The 16,159-nt window shown below is 39.6% G+C and overlaps 1 protein-coding gene across 1 annotated transcript in view; it reads left to right on the top strand.

Moving 5' to 3' along the window:
* Positions 1-16,159, top strand: part of TMEFF1 (transmembrane protein with EGF like and two follistatin like domains 1) — a 113,539-nt gene that overhangs the window by 68,046 nt on the left and 29,334 nt on the right. Inside the window, exons 3-4 of the mRNA XM_040082029.1 lie at positions 3,503-3,632; positions 9,478-9,504. Of these exons, the coding sequence (XP_039937963.1) occupies positions 3,503-3,632; positions 9,478-9,504 (157 nt within the window). The remainder of the gene's footprint in view (positions 1-3,502; positions 3,633-9,477; positions 9,505-16,159) is intronic.

Raw genomic sequence — 16,159 nt, 5'->3', positions numbered from 1 at the left:
TAAAGGGAGAAAAAAATCTTATAAGAAGAGGATTTATCATCTGTCTCAGTCTGTCTGGAACATTTATTTACGTGAAACAGTAAAATCAAACCTCAGTAATGATTAAAAAAGAAAGAAAAAAAAGGAAAATAATTACAACTCAGGATAACTAAAGGTTTAATTTATTTTCTGTAGGTGGTAAATTTTGTGGCTTCCTAATAACCAGGTCTTGAAGAAAAAAAAAAAAAGAAGAAAAAACCAAACCAAAACAAAAAAAACCAACAACCAACCAAACAAAAAAACCCCACCATCACCCACAAAAAAATAGTCCATGTGATAAACTGTTACTTTGTTTTGCAGAGTACATTTTTTACAAAAGTATTGTTTTTGAACTACTTGCATGTTTACTTGTACTTCTTGAAAAATTTATTCCATACTCTTAGAGAAGAAATCTAAGGGTGAGGAGAAAATACAGTGTTTTTCAGTCATAGCAGGTTGAAAATCTTCCTATAACTGTCTGTTGGAACTGTACTATAGATAAAAATTCATAAACATCTGAGTCCAAACACGAAATCTGTATCTCAAGCATTTAATCCTGGCTCTAACAGAAAAGAAGAACCCCCAACTCTCAAACTTAATTGAGCTTACTCAATTTGCTGCAATTAGCAGCACCAAAATTTCTAGGCAGCGCACACCCAGCCCAAATTGTTAAGTTCTTCACATGCAAGACTATCTGAGAACTAGCTATTTTTTTATGATATTGCAAGGTTTTGAAAGGAAAATAGACTCATTTGTGTATAGTGGTTCAGCTGAAGAGGCACTGGAAGGAAGATGTGGGCGTGTCAGCCTGTTCTTCCAGAAGTGTGTTTCCTATTCATAGGAGCTGGATAACTGTGCCACTGGTCCCATCCAGCAAGGAATTTTTAATGTTGTTAAAACCGCAATTTTAAAAAAAATGTACCCTAACAAGTGAGTTACAAAATTAAATTGATCCAGGTTGTGGTCGGGTGAGATGCTCCTGCTGGAGGGAAAATCAGAGAATCCATGAATATGCTGAGTTGAAAGGAACCTATTGAGTCCAGTTCCTGACCCTGCACAGGACACCCCAGGAGTCACACCATATGGCAGAGATAACTTCTTGAACTCTGTCAAGTTGGTGCTGTGACCACTTCCTGGGAAGCTTGTTCCAGTGCCCAACCACCCTCTGGGTGAAGAACCTTTTCCTGATATCCTGCCTAAACCTCTCCTGACACAGCTTAGGCCATTCCCTCAGGTCCTGCCACTGGTGACCACAGAGCAGAGATCAGTGCCTGCCCCTCCTCTTTCCCTCATGAAGAAGTTGTGGCTGCAATGAGGTCTGCATGACAGACAGGTGTTTTGGGGAGCAGAGGGACACAACAAATCACAGCCACCCCTGAACTAAGGCCGAGACCGGCACGAAGTTTCTTCCGATTAGGGAAAATGGATGACAAATTTCAGTGTTGTTAGAAACAGCTATAATGTCGTGGCAGCAAGAGCTCTGCAGGAAAAAAGGTCTTTTGCAGTATTTTGGATGAGTTTTACAAAACCTGAATGAAAAACAGATCGACACCTAGTGAGTTTGTTATGAACCAGTGGGGGAGGTAAGGTGGGTGAGGTGGGTGAGGAGAAAGAGAGGCATCATGGGGCTCTTTTCCAATCTCAGTAAGAAAGGCTTGACAACAATCAGGTTAATAAGAAAAGTGCTTTAACAGGGCAGAATAGGAAAAGGAGCAAAGTGACAGCGAGCAAATCGTATGACTCATTCAGGTGTTGGAAAATCTGAAATCACACAGCGCTGGATGGATTTTCCCATGGCACATCGTGCCGAGAAGATCCTGTGCACGAAGAAATGCTCTCCCTTTTGGTCATTTGAGGTATTAGAGGACTTCCTCACAAGAAAACAACTTTACTCGTAAAAGGGTGCTTGCAGGAGAACTTTGGGCTGTACTGCACCAAATCACTAAAGGCTTACCAAACTATAAAAGAGATATCCCTTTTCATTTTCTATCCTCAGGGCAGAACCTGCAAATTCAAAACATTACAAAGAGACTTAAGGAGAATTGAGAATTATCCATCGAACAGTATTGAAAGTATTGTCCCCCTCAGGAGTTGCCTGTTAATTACTCTCTGGAAATGACTGTTCAGCAGGGCATGTGACAGGACTAATGGCTGTGGTTGAGTGTCTTGAGAGCTACTCACTATGGGAAAGTATTATAAAACTGTTAGAAATAATTTTCAGAGCTGGCAGCAAGATTTATTTCTGTCCGTACCTGCTTAGTTCATTCTCAGTTTGTCATCTATGGCAGGATGACAAAGGACTGGAGGGTAATACTAATACTCTTCAAAATTATGTTTTAAGATTTCAGTATTTTGACCTTTATGTATGGCAAAGCACAACGAAACTGTTGTGGGAGAGACTCTCATTTGGAATTTGGAGAAGAAACTCTTATATTTTTAAGTCATTTTAGCTTAACTAATGTTATTTCTGCATGCACTCTCACAGGTTGAACTATACCAGTTTAATAAACTTTGTGTGGTTAAGAAATTTGGTAGCTACTCTGTATTTCATCATTGCTTCTTGGTTTTTGTTTTTGGTTGAGTTCTTTTTACATTGGGGTGCTGAAATGCAAAAGGTGTCTGACATTACAGTTACCACTGCATCCCCAAACAGGGCAATATCTCCTTTTCCGTGCTGTGAAGCAGGGTTTCAATCTCCAGTTCAGCAGGAAATCATGCAGCACTCTCAGATGTTGGGCAGATTGGTGGTCCCAGCATTTTAATGCACATTATGTGCCCAAGGGGTTTATAATCCATTTCTGTTACAATATAAGAAAACAGCAAAAAGCAGATAGCTTCTGTAAAAGCTATACTGAATGATAAGTTTTCCTTTCTTCCTTTCTTTCTTTATATTTGTATCAAGTTCTACTAAATTTAAGATTTAAATTTTTCAGTGTAGTAATAGAAAAACACTACTATAGTTGTTGACCAAGTAAAAACTCATGATGTTCTTGCATTTAATGAGAATGGTGATTGTTTCCACCTCCATTGTAAGACTGTTCTGACCAAAAAGGTCAGCAAATCTCCCCTTAAGCACTGTTCTCCTTAAATTCTCCTTTGCTCAGTTTCATCCCCCTGAGCCTAGTCATACTTGTATTATCTTGAAAAAGTTTTCTCCTTCCTCAGTGTTTATCCTTCAAATACTTCTAGATGCCTGACATATTCCCTCTAGCCAGTACAAAGTCCCACCATAGTTATTTTGTGCTTTTAATCTTTCCTACTGAATTCCTATGTTCAGTCCATGTGGAGTTAGACTATTATTTCAGTGACCCTAGAGGAATACATATAGCGATACTGAAAAACTAATACATTTCAAATCGTTCTTTAGTAACAGAGGTTATAAGATGTTGTTAATAACACAACTATCTTCCTGTATATTAATATGCAGTTGAGATTAATCACTTGATTTCTGTATGACTGGGTTATTTTATACTTTCTTTTCCAGTGTCACACAAACTATATTCCGGTTTGTGGATCAAATGGAGACACTTACCAAAATGAATGCTTCCTCAGGAGAGCTGCTTGCAAGCACCAGAAAGAGATAACAATGGTATCAAGAGGACCCTGTTATTCTGGTATGTAAAACATCACTTTGTGTCACTAATGAATGATGTTTGATGGTGAACTCTAGTTTTGCCTTTTATTCCAGCAATTAAAATTTTTGTGCTTTTCACAGAATGAAATAAGCTCAAGTCCTCTTTAGGAATAGAACCTTTTGCTAGACAAGGAATCTGATATAGCTTCATTAATAAATAAACATTATAAGTTGAAATACTTTATCTGAAAAAAATAGATAATGAATTCTTCTGGTGGTGCTTATAGAGCAGCCCTGATATCCATCAAAAAGTTTTCAATAAATTTGAAGCAGACTCCAAATTAGCCATTTCTTGAGGACTTTTATTTCTTGTATATACAGAATTAGTGTGGCATCCAACAAGTGACGCTGATCATCCTGAGTGCTGCTCTACCTGTATCCAAGGCACCATCTTTGGCTCATTACACTGAAGATATGCAAAACTTACAAAACCATTCTACATCACATTTCTAATGAACCTGCCTTTTTTGTCTTTTCACACAATTAAAGCATAGATTTTCCATGTTTCAAATACATGGCACAGGTTTTTGCTGTCTGGAATATTACAACACGCTCTTAGACACAGAAACTGGAACCACCAGAGGTGTTCTGAACCTCTGGGCACATTCAAATCTGGTGAGACCGGACACATATCTGGCTTTCTCAGAATGAAATTAAATTACTCAGTAGTGTCAACAACTGCAGACTTTGGTAAGTAAATAATACACACAAAATACTGAGTTGTGAGACATCCCACAGCTTTGGATACAGAATAGTTGCCCAGATTAACTTAAACAAGGTAACACCTATATGGTGGCCAAAAGCGTGACTGTGGGTCAGATGCACACTCCTTACTAATCTCATGTTAGTTAATTGCAATGACAATTTAGAGTTACCAGGTAGCTGCAGAATCTTATCTGGAAATTAGGGTAAATGCACATGCAGGGTACCCGGTCCAGGTCCTCACTGCTGCCAGTCCCAGTTACCTCATTTAAATGCAGCGTGGTTCACACCAGCTGCTCTAAGCCTTTGACTGCACCACAGACCTATCCTGAGGTCTGGCTCATGTTTACATTTTACAAAACAATCCGTGTTGTTGGTCCTAATACTGAAGGAAGCCCGTGTTTTGCGGCAAGCTCAGAAGCATAATTGCAGCATCCCTCAGGCAGGTGACGGAATCTACTGTCTTTCCCAATCTCCCACATGTAAATTATCTCCAGATGCTGCAGAATAGGAAAAAAAAAGCAATCTAGTTTTGGAGGACTCGTATATTACTATAACAACACCCAAGAAATATTAAGGTTTGAACTGAGTATGTATAAGTAAATAATATCTTTTCATTTCATGCCCAAGCCATTTTAAAAAATGGACACACAACATAAAAGTTTCTTTCTATTACTAAAACAACATTCTAGGATAATATTTTAAGAAAAACAAAAAGTGGGTTTTTTTAATATATGCATTCTACTCTACTAAGAAAAAAATTTCACAATGAAAAATCAATTCTTCTCAGCCTCAGGTTGCTGGCAGCTAATTACTAAATTATTCATCTAGGATGGGAGTTTTTTCAACCTTCCTCTCCTTCTCTTTAAGTCCTACATAAAACCCAGGAAACGCAGTGTAGTTTTTAGCACTTAGTGTAACAGATCAAGAAACATGCTGAAGCACAACACTCCAGAAAGTACTGAAAACACATTTGTGAAACAGAGGTTCTGATTCAGGCTGTATACTGCACTTAAGTGTCAAGTGCATCAGCAGAGCTGGAGTAGAATGGTACCTGCTGCTCCCTGAGTGTCTGATGTACTTTGGGTGGCATGAAAATATTGGATGATAAAAGCCATCATTCGGAAACTCTCTCCATGCCCTGCCAAGATGGTGACATATTTGTGTTCTTGATCTGTTACACTAAGTATAATGGAGAGTCAGATATTCCAATTAAAAGATATTTTGTAGACCTCCATTAATTTTCCCTGCTTGCCTTTGAATTTGTTATTAAAAGCTTTGTTCTAGGGCATCACTGTGAGATTAATACAGACTCACTGGCTTCCTATCAGAGTTTTGTTTTTTTCAAAGCAAAGCTTTGTCCTGGTGGGACACATCCAAGACAATAGGATGAAATTCCTCCTTAGTGTTGGAACAACTGTTTAATATTTAAAGTATATCAGACCTCCGAATCTCATACAAGAATAAAATACTTCCCTTTTGCTAGGGATTGATACCTTCTGTAGCTATGGCACTAGAACAGGCTACACTGAGTGATAGTGACTTAGTCACTAAATCATTATTCTGTTTCTTGGCAGGTAGTATTTTGATTAAAATTTTACAGACATAGGTGATTTGCAGCATATTTATTTATCTCCTTTGTCAGAAAGCTGTCAGAGTTTTAATACTCTAAAATAAGCAATGTTTAAAAAAGAGCCAATTATAGGTGCTTTAGAAATAAACAAAATGCAAGTTTTGACATTAAAAAATTGTTGTTTAGAGAAATGAAAGAGAATGTATGGCTGAAATGTTGGGTCTGCATATACAGGTTTTAATATTGATTTTGACTGCTGCCAGATTTATATTATAAGCACGTGAAAATGTAACCACACAATGATGTAGTACTTGATTATACTTGCAGTTTCTCAATGTACTGTATACGTTTGGAAGCCACAGTCCATTGCTTTCTGTGGGGATTTAAAAAAAAAAAAGCAAAAAGTAGTGAAGTTATTTGCAGAACTAGAAACAAACACAGGAATCATAGAGGAATTATTCTCTTGGAAGTAGCTTATGGAAGGGTCTGCTTACTTAATTTGTCAGTGGACTGTTTGCCCTCCTGTTTGTACTTAGCAGTTTGGAGCTGTTGCCCTGAATGGGGAAGTGATGGGTTCAATTTTCACGCTACTTTGAGTTAAAAGCCATCCCTCCTGAATGAGAGAGGCTGCAAGCATTTTTGGTTTTGTGGAGTTTTTTCTGCCTCTGCACCAGGGCAGATCCACAGTACAGAACTGGCTCCTGTTCCAAAAGAACAAAAAAAGGAGATTCTGACTGTAGCTTAGTGCTTACAGCATTCAGATGCTGTGTCTGATCCAAGTCCTTCTTTGTGTATTTTATCCAGAAACTCCTCATGGATAAAAGCAGCTCACAGCAGAAGTCTCTATATTTGTGCATTAACATATTTCTATAGAATCATGAAGTGGTTTTGTTTGGAAGGGACTTTGAAGATTATCCAGTTCCCACTTCACGGCCCTGGGTAGAGATATCTTCCACTAGACCAAGTGGCTTAGAGCTCCATCCAGCCTGGCCTTGAACACCTTAAAGGAAAAGCCACCTATTTGGAAAAGGGTGGCTTAAGTAAAAATAGAGGTCAATCACTCCTCCTCTAATTACTGACCAGTGGCTGGAGGATGCTCTTTGTGCCTGGCATCTTCACTTCTTTTAGCATCTTTAATGACAGATCTTGGTGCATGGAGGCAACTTTTGAAAACCCTGAATTCATTAAGGGCCTGAAAAGAGCAGGGCTGCTTGTCCAAGTAAGCTGGAAAAAAAATGCTACTCTTTTAACCAGCAGCTGCCTGGGAAAATCTAGCCGAGGCTCAGGAAAAGAAAAAAAGCAGGAACACCAGCTTAGTTTAGCATGGTTACCCAGGAGACAAGAGTCCTAGCATAGCTCCCAGGGAAAAGTTGAAAATGGTACAGTGTTATAGAGGATGACACTTTTTTTTTTTTTTTTTTTTTTTAATCCTTTTTGAGAACCGAAAGTCCAGGGAAGTAGAAATGAATCTATCCTGCTGCTGTGATGTCCTGCCAAGTGGACTTCATGTATATCAAGCCAATGATCTATAGAGATGGGGTCTGAGCATCACCTCCATGATTTATGGGGTGCTTTCCATGTGTGGTACCTGCCCTGACCCACAGACACAGGATTTAGCCAAAGTCCCTCACACTGGGGCTGAGCAGCATTTCTCAGCTCTGGGGACAGCAGTCAGTGAGTGAGAGCTGGAAAGAAAGACACAGAGAAAGTCAAACTTCTTTGAGACATTTTGCCCTTTGTCTTCACCATTACATGGTGGACTTGCTCATATTTTTATGTCAGCTTCCTGTCTCCCAAAGCGGCTTATGACACAATTTTACCATCATAAACAATCCTATATATTAACTCATATAAGTAAATTATGCTCCTTCAAATTTCTTAATGAAGCAATACTCCATCATAAGGCATATTTCTCAGTGACTCAACAATTACATTTTATATGGGATTGCCTGCTTTGTCAGTAAAGTGGGTCACTATCGATGGAAAAAGGAACCTTCTGGTTTTTGTGTTAATTTCTATGAGGTTATAAGCTCAGTCTGCTAGACACCAAATAGTGGTATAGGAGAAAAGAAAGGAAAATTAAGGAGAAAGAAAAACAAATCTCTATTCCTGATACTCCATGTGACAGGAGATTATTTTTAATGTGTTAAGTGACCCAGTAACGTGGAATTTCACACATTCATCCACGCACTAGAGGGAATTATTCTTAGAAATACAGTTCCTTAAAGAAAAGCAGGGGAGGGAACTGAGCAAACAGAGGGTCTGGGTTTTCCTCTGATGTGAACAATGACCTCATATGTGGAAGTAAGATTCCCACTCCTCTCTCTGTCTGGCTTCCTTCTTTCAGTTTTTAGCAAATAAATTAATCTCTCTTCTCCATCACCAGAGCAGTAATGAAAGGAAAGGTGTGGGATGAGCAGAATGCATGCTCCTCTCCTCTCCTCTCCTCTCCTCTCCTCTCCTCTCCTCTCCTCTCCTCTCCTCTCCTCTCCTCTCCTCTCCTCTCCTCTCCTCTCCTCTCCTCTCCTCTCCTCTCCTCTCCTCTCCTCTCCTCTCCTCTCCTCTCCTCTCCTCTCCTCTCCTCTCCTCTCCTCTCCTCTCCTCTCCTCTCCTCTCCTCTCCTCTCCTCTCCTCTCCTCTCCTCTCCTCTCCTTCCAGAGGAGCCAATCTAATGGGAATGGGAAACAATTCACTGACAGTAGTTGCCACTCCATCCTCTCCTCTCCTCCTCGTTTGAGCAAGAAAGACAGGAAGTTTTGTGACTCAGTTCATGTGTTTAAGGGCTTGTCTTTGCTGCGTGCTAGCTGAAGCCTGTGCAGAGCACTGCCCAGTGGGATGAGTGTGCTAAATGCCTGAACACATCCATGGTGCTCTGAGGTAGAGTTAGTTGGCCAGGGGTGGTGAAGAAGCTCAAGTGCTGCTGACACCTAAGGTGCTAATGCAAATGGGATCCAGTTGAAAGCTGTCATTCCTCAGATGCTAATCCAGTCAGTCAAACGTCAATGAAATAACAATGCCATTAGAGCATCTTTATTCAAAGTGATTGACTCGACTGAGAGAAGCTATTTTGTCATTAGATGACTTAAATCAACTTTACTTGGAGAACTAGTTGTCCTCTGGAGCTACTTCTGCAGTCAGGTGAATTGTGTGTTTAAGTATTCCTTGAAGTACCACTCCCAGGGCCAGAGGGTAAGGAAACATAAACATTCCAAAATCGAACTTTGTACTGTCTTGGGTTTAGCAAATTTTAATCTCTAACAGTTGAAAAGAGGCTAAGAAAGATAATTTGGTTTCAGTATTGAATAATGCTGTTCCTCGAGTAATACCTTGACAGGGAAGAGAGAGACTAGGGCACAGTGAGTATGGACAAACCACATTAAAGGATGCCAGACCTTATGTGGGATGTTTGTTTTTACAGCTGGCTCATGAAATGTAACATCTGTGTAATGTTTTGCAGTGACAAGTTCCTGAACAAACAGCTGCTCCTGGAGCAATATTTTCATTTGCTTTCTTTTCTGTTTTTCCTCCTCTCCCTCTGTTTCTTTTTCAGATAATGGCTCTGGGTCAGGAGAAGGAGGTGAGTACGAAACTTCACTTGTCTTTGGTTTTGGTCTTTCTTTCAAACTGATGTGTGCCAGTTTTTTTACACATATATATACACATGGCTACTGTATACCACATGGATTGAGGAAAAACTATGGCACTTAAAATAAGTTTTAAGGTGGCAGCATTATTGGACCATCTCAGAACAGTACTGGTAGAGGAATAAGTTGTAGTGTGCGTTTCACCAATATTGTTCTTTCAGATTTGACCTATATAATTTTTCATTTGCTACCAGCAATGTAGTGCAATATTTAGATCCCTATTTGACCTGTATTTGTCTCCAGAAAATGACCATTCACAATACCTTATGCTTGGTCAAGCTTGATGTATAAAATATAGCACAATTGCATTATGATATCTATTTCTATAAAGTGCTTTACTCTAGTATTTTTTTGTTAAAAGCTGTATATTCAAAGAGGGGATGTAGCACACCTGGTAGTAGGAGTGTTCCCATCTCTCAACACATCTTAATTTTCTTCCAAGGATTAAAAAAAAAAAAATCTTAGTTATATCTTTGATGTTACTAACAAGAATACATATAGAATGAAAAATATAAGACACAGATATATACAAACACAGTGAGTTTTGAAGTACTGTAAATCTTGTATAGCTACATGAAAATGTTTTTGTGGAAAACCACCTACGGCATCACTGTGGACCTAAATGTAACAGCTAACTTTTCAAAAACTAGGAGCTAGCTCACTCTTTTTTTCCTGTATGGAGGGGAATGGGGGCATTTCCCTCCCACTTAATAAGCTGCTATCAGTAAATTCCTGGGATGCTGCTAGCACAGGGCCATTCTCACCTTTGTTTCCTTTTGGGGCAGTCTGAAGGAACAATTTTCTGCTCAAACACTTCCTCTTCTTACCTCCACAGGTAACTTTTTTGATGCTTCACACTCTTTCCTCAGCTCTGTTTGCTTCTCCTTCTCCCTTTGTTAGCCAGTCTGTTATTCCACTAGGACTGCCTGCAAGCCAGGCTTTCTGGCCTTGGTACTGCTATGCAGTTCTTGTAGGAGAGAGATGACAGTAATATAGTCCATGTTTCACTTTTATTTTAGAACAGTTTTAGAAAAGTTTGAATGCCATTGAGATTAGTTCAGATTTGTTTGTTTGTTTGTTTTTTGTTTTGCTTTGTTTTTCAGTATTTTCTAACTCCATAAAAAGATCCCAGTTAAAGTCCCTTGTAAATGTTACTGTGTTGATCTAGAAGAGATTGGCAGCTGTTGCCCTGAGTTTTAGCCTTCTGATTTGTTTACATTTTTGTAGTGGAGTTTCTCATGGATTGTAACATAAACAAAGTGATTGTTTTTGCATTCCTCTCTGAGGAGGGACAATTGATGGACTTCCAGTCTGGCCAGTGGGGTGGAGAGGGGATAACCTTATTCTCCAATCCCTGGTCATTGTCCAGACTCTATATAAGCAAGGTCAAGTAAATAAACTACCCTTCTTTTTGCTCTGAACTTGGCTGTGTCAGTATTATTCTTTTCGCGTCCTCTAGCGACAGGCAGCCAACTGATAGATGTCAGGATTCTTTGGGTAGCTTTAAGAGCAGTTTGAAAAATGTAGGCTAGAACATGCTATGTTTTGTTGGCTGCTCACTGAAGAGTTGAAAGGTCCATGTTCAAATATGCTCATTCCTTGATTTGGGGCAGGAGGCTGAACCCAAATCCACCTGTGGGGGCAAGAGAGACCCATGTGGTTTTCCCTTTGTCACTGCTGTTCCCTTTGTTCTCGTTTGAAATGCTCATTGAGCCTGGGACAAAGAGTTGGGGAAGAAGGATTCGTGCTATGGAAAGGCTTTGTTAGCTGGGGCTCAGCATGCCAGTGAATTTGAATTATTTATGCAAAATAGAATGCCATCGGCTTAGGAGGTTTGGTGATCCCTCGATACCTTGCAGAAGTAGTTGGTGCATTGTCTTGGGAGGTGGAATATGTAGATTCAGTTCACTTAAGGCATAAAGAATTGAATCTGGTTTCCTTGGCCCCAGGTGAGTTTCTGCACTGCCTGGGTATTGAATTAAGAAGGAACAATGTACCCAGTCTGTCCTCCAGCAGTTTTGTGACATTAGGCTTTCCTTTATTGGGGTCTCTTCTGAGTGCCTTTGGGCCAATTGAAATATTCCTTCTTCTGTTCAGTATGAAAACAGTTGGGTTTAGTTCTAAAATTTAGGTTAAGGAAAAAGAAATTTAAACAACGAGATATTGAAAATCCTACTTGGCTCTTCTTCCTTTTTTAAAATACATCTAGGCTATTTGTGACACGTTGAATTATTCCTGTTCCTGTGCATTTTCTTTGCTAAAAAGAGTGTTGGATAATACTTCTGCAGGACAGTTGATTAGTCTTCATCATGTTGAGTCATTTTCTGTGTCTTGAAAACTATCCTTCAAGGAATGGAATCCACTGCTGCTTTGCTTATTGAACTCTGCTCTGGCTGAAAATTCAAGCATATTTTTGTAACTGGAGTTTTGTTTGTTCTTTTCATAATTCAAGTAGGTGCAAAAGTATTACATGAAAACCTTAAAACCTGAAAAGTCTTACTACAAGCTAAGGGAATTGAGAAACAAAACCGGACTTCTAGAAGAGTGTTGGACCTATTGAGGATGGAGATGCATTGTTTGGTATCTGAACAAGAAAGGATAGGAAGCCAGCCAGAGGGTGACCTGAAGGGTAGAGGTGCTCCATGGGGCCCTCCTCAGTTCTGCCTCTCTGGTTATTTCAGCAGTGGGACTGTCTTCTGCAGAAGTGCATCCTGGCCCAGCCTTCCCCATTTTCTTTTGGAGAAAGTCAGGAGATACTAAGATACAGTAATCACCCATGCCAGAATGTTTAATCCTATACTCTTGGATAAGGGTGGTCAAATGGGAACCTAATTCCCTGGGGAACCTCTGTGCCCTACAGGTTAAGCACAGCTGCTGCTTGGAAGCATGAGAAAGCTTCAGTGGAAGTGGAAAATGCAAGGACAAGTGAGAGAACCAACAAGCAAGCAAACATACTAGCTTAGAGACTTGTGTTTTCTTCCTAGGATCTGCACTTCCAGATGTTAATCACAGAACCAGTGTTTGCTGTGTTTCTCAGACATGCAATTAGTGTGATTGTGTATGCACCAGTGATGCTTGCACACATGGAATGGATGAGCACAGCTGCCCGTGTGCATTCAGGAGGCATTGCAAGTGCTGTGCAGATGCACTGTTTGCTGGTGCATTTTTAACTTTGAAAGAAAATACTGGGAAAGTATCTGAGTGGTGCTCTTCAGCTGCTATAACTCTGCCTGAGACAGTCTCCACTGCTGAAATTAGATGTTGGCCTCATGGTTAGCTAAGATTTGTGGTGCTGATTCACATTGTTCTTTTTCATTTTCCGCATTTCATTAAAGAACAGTCTCATTAGTTTGACTTCATGCAGATTATCCCTCCTACTCCCAAACTGTATGATGTTAATGTATTCATTTCTACATAGAAAGAAAGAAAGAAAGAAAGAAAGAAAGAAAGAAAGAAAGAAAGAAAGAAAGAAAGAAAGAAAATAAATTAGATTTAGAAACAAGAGAAAAATCCACAAAAGTCGTCTTCCTCAAAGATTGTTTCAGATAATATCTCGCCTCAGTAGTCCCCATGTGCTATGAGAAATAACACCTAGAGACCACGAAACTGCTTGTTGAGGTTCTCCACAAATCATCTTTACTGTTACAAAGATACTAGGTTTTAGGAAAAGAATTAAGAGAGGGAGAATTTTTTCAGTATGCCTAAATGAGATGAAGTAATATAATTTTTAAGGATGACACAATTGTCTAGTTGCCCTCTGACATTCTGAATGAGCTATTTCCATTTTCTATGCTCTGTTAACATTGAGTTGTAATAAAATGACCCATTTTTCTAATTTCAGAAGTCTGAAACTTCAATTAACATAATAAAAATTGTAGTTATGAAACCAAGCAGTTGGTCACTTGTGGCAATGGGTATCCTGAGCCTTTTTAAAGAAGAATATAAGATTGTCAATTTAGAAATGAGAGAAATTTCAAAAATCTCAGTACTCTACCATTATGTTTCACCCCTACAGAAAGCAATGTCAGAGAGCAGAGACTCAGACTTTAAAGCGTTGCCTAGCTGGGGTCATGGCTGAAGATGGTGGGATCCTTTAAATTTGCAACTAAGACGTGGGCTTCTCTTTGTATTTCCCTATTAATCATTCTGCAGTTTCTCTGTTCTGAAGAACAGAGTCCTAAAATTAGGCCCTTTGTTTAATCAATATTTTGTTAGACTCTGAGGTGGAACTGCAGAAGGAGAAGATACAGGCTCAGATTTGCGTTCATCTCCACCAGTTGTAAATTGCGCCACTATTTGACCTGCTGGATGTATTTCCACAACTTGTAGATTGGGACACAAAAAATTATTCTGAGGTCGTCACACGCACATAAAATGTAGACTGCCAGCTTACAGCTGTGATGTTGACTTTGTGATACAGTAAGGCCTTTGCAAGAATGTGTTGAAAACCATCAGCATTTGTTAAATACACCATGAAAGAGCTAACAAAAGGCTTCTCAAGCCAGTGTCTCAGAAATAATCACTGTCCTAAAGAGTCAGGTTCTCTGTTCTAGTAATCAGCCAACAAGGGTGAGATTTCTAAGTGTCCTACTATGCCCATAACATTAATTTTTCATTAGTTTTGTTCAGTGTTTGTCTGTGTACCTGAGCAAAATGCCCTTTTTGATATTAAAAAAGTTGTAATGGTATTTAGACAGATGGCACCCAATCATTTCAGGCTTTTAAGCTAAGGAAATAACATGCTTGCAATACATATAGCTAAGTTAATTATTATTAAAATAATTTGTTTTGAATTTCTAATCCCTCTGAAATTTAAGAGCTGAAGTATCTTGTGATGAACGTCTAGCAGATTGCATTTAGTAATTAATAAATTGGTATACAGTATGTGCTTTTTAGCAGGCTGCCATCTGTTCCTTCCCCTCACTGGGGACAACACTTATCCAGTAATTGTCACACAGTCAGGGTGGAATAAACACACAATTTAGAGCCTGGAATATTTTCTATTTTAATTTGTAATAGTGCCACTGATTTGTTTTAATGTATTTTAATATGACTTGCAGAAACTTAATGGTGATTAACACCCTGGATAGGAGGTAGCATCATGTCTTTTAGCTATTCCTATAATGGTGTGTGACTTAGAAAGATTCCATGGATTCCATCACGTGGCTTGTCACAGAGTATCACTTTAGCTTCAAATAGCCCTATTTACTGCTGTCAAGATCCTACTCAATGTAGGTGAAATTAAAACTGAAATAAAACAAGCAAGAACTGCTGTTGCTGCAGCAAAGATTCATAAAGGCAGAGGCAAGACCCTAAATGTTCAGGCATTCTACTAGTGGAGACTTATTCTAAGATTTTTCAGTATATTCATGAAATTGTGGGACATCTCCCTTGGCATCTGGCGACTTTCATCTCCTTTGTTTTCTACCATCATCTGGTCATGCTTGTTTTCCCTGGTGCTTACACTGAAGCTATTGTGTCTTCCTTCAGAGAAAAAGGAGTTTGCTGCATTTGAAGCAGAGCACTGGAGTGAATGGGTACTCGAGTTCTCTAACTGGAGTTTTCTGCAGTGCAAAAGCTGATCCAGTCTTGCAATAAGCCAGCTTTTCCTATCATTATCCACGGTGACACATGCATAGAACAAACCAGAAGTTCCAGTTCTCAGGCGTGTGAAATCCCTAACAGTTCACCGGGCCGTGGTGGTAGGGAGTTTTACAGTGCACGTCCTCACGTCCTTTGCTGCTAAGTGTACACATTGTCATTGTCTCTAGCGCTGGGTAAGCCAATCACCATTGCTGGGCTGTGGTTAGGGAACCAATCTTCAAAATCCCCTCCTCCAGGCACCTCAGTAGACCTGGCATCCTCCTGTTAAGTCTGTAACGCCCATTCTTGCAAAATCCAATTTCAGAGGCTGGTGCCTTTACTGAAGGGTGCTTGAGGCAGCAATGAGTGGTCCACACTGCACATGGAAAGGACCTTACAGCCACATATAGATCTCTGTTGTACCAAGCCAGGCTTAGCTTCTAAGCCAGCTGTGTGGCTGGACAAGAGAGCAGGACCTCCTACACTGCCAAATATTGCTTTTGCATAAGATCCATCAGCATGGCCAAGAGAATTCAAGACATCACTTGCCAAAACTTTGGAGAAGCTAAGGGTAGTGTTGCACTTTGCTTTAAATATACACTTAAAGACAAAAAGAGCAGGTTTGCAGCTTTGTTTCAGATTATGGGAACAATCTCCTTTTTAACTAAGTGCGTCATTAAAGTTGCCCTAAAAGTTAATGGAATGTAGGATAAGTCACTAAGCTCTAGAGTGAATTGCAGTCCTTAACATACAATTCTGTGGACTGTGATATTTTGAGGGGAATTTCCAGTGCTAGCCCTACTGAGGGAATCAGTCAGAAATCTTTCTGAGATTAGTTGATCCCCTAAGATACAGTAAAAATCATTATGATCCCAAACCAGTTAGGAACTGATTTTCAGAGGGGCTTTCCTAGACATTCTATCAAGGAGTTGTATCTATACATGGCTACTGAGGAGTAGCAGCTCCCTTCTCTTCACTGGGAACAGTGATAAATACAAATATACA

The sequence above is a fragment of the Hirundo rustica genome, chromosome 1 (assembly GCF_015227805.2).
Source record: "Hirundo rustica isolate bHirRus1 chromosome 1, bHirRus1.pri.v3, whole genome shotgun sequence".
NCBI lineage: Eukaryota > Metazoa > Chordata > Aves > Passeriformes > Hirundinidae > Hirundo > Hirundo rustica.
This window is presented reverse-complemented; position numbering and strand designations above follow the sequence as displayed.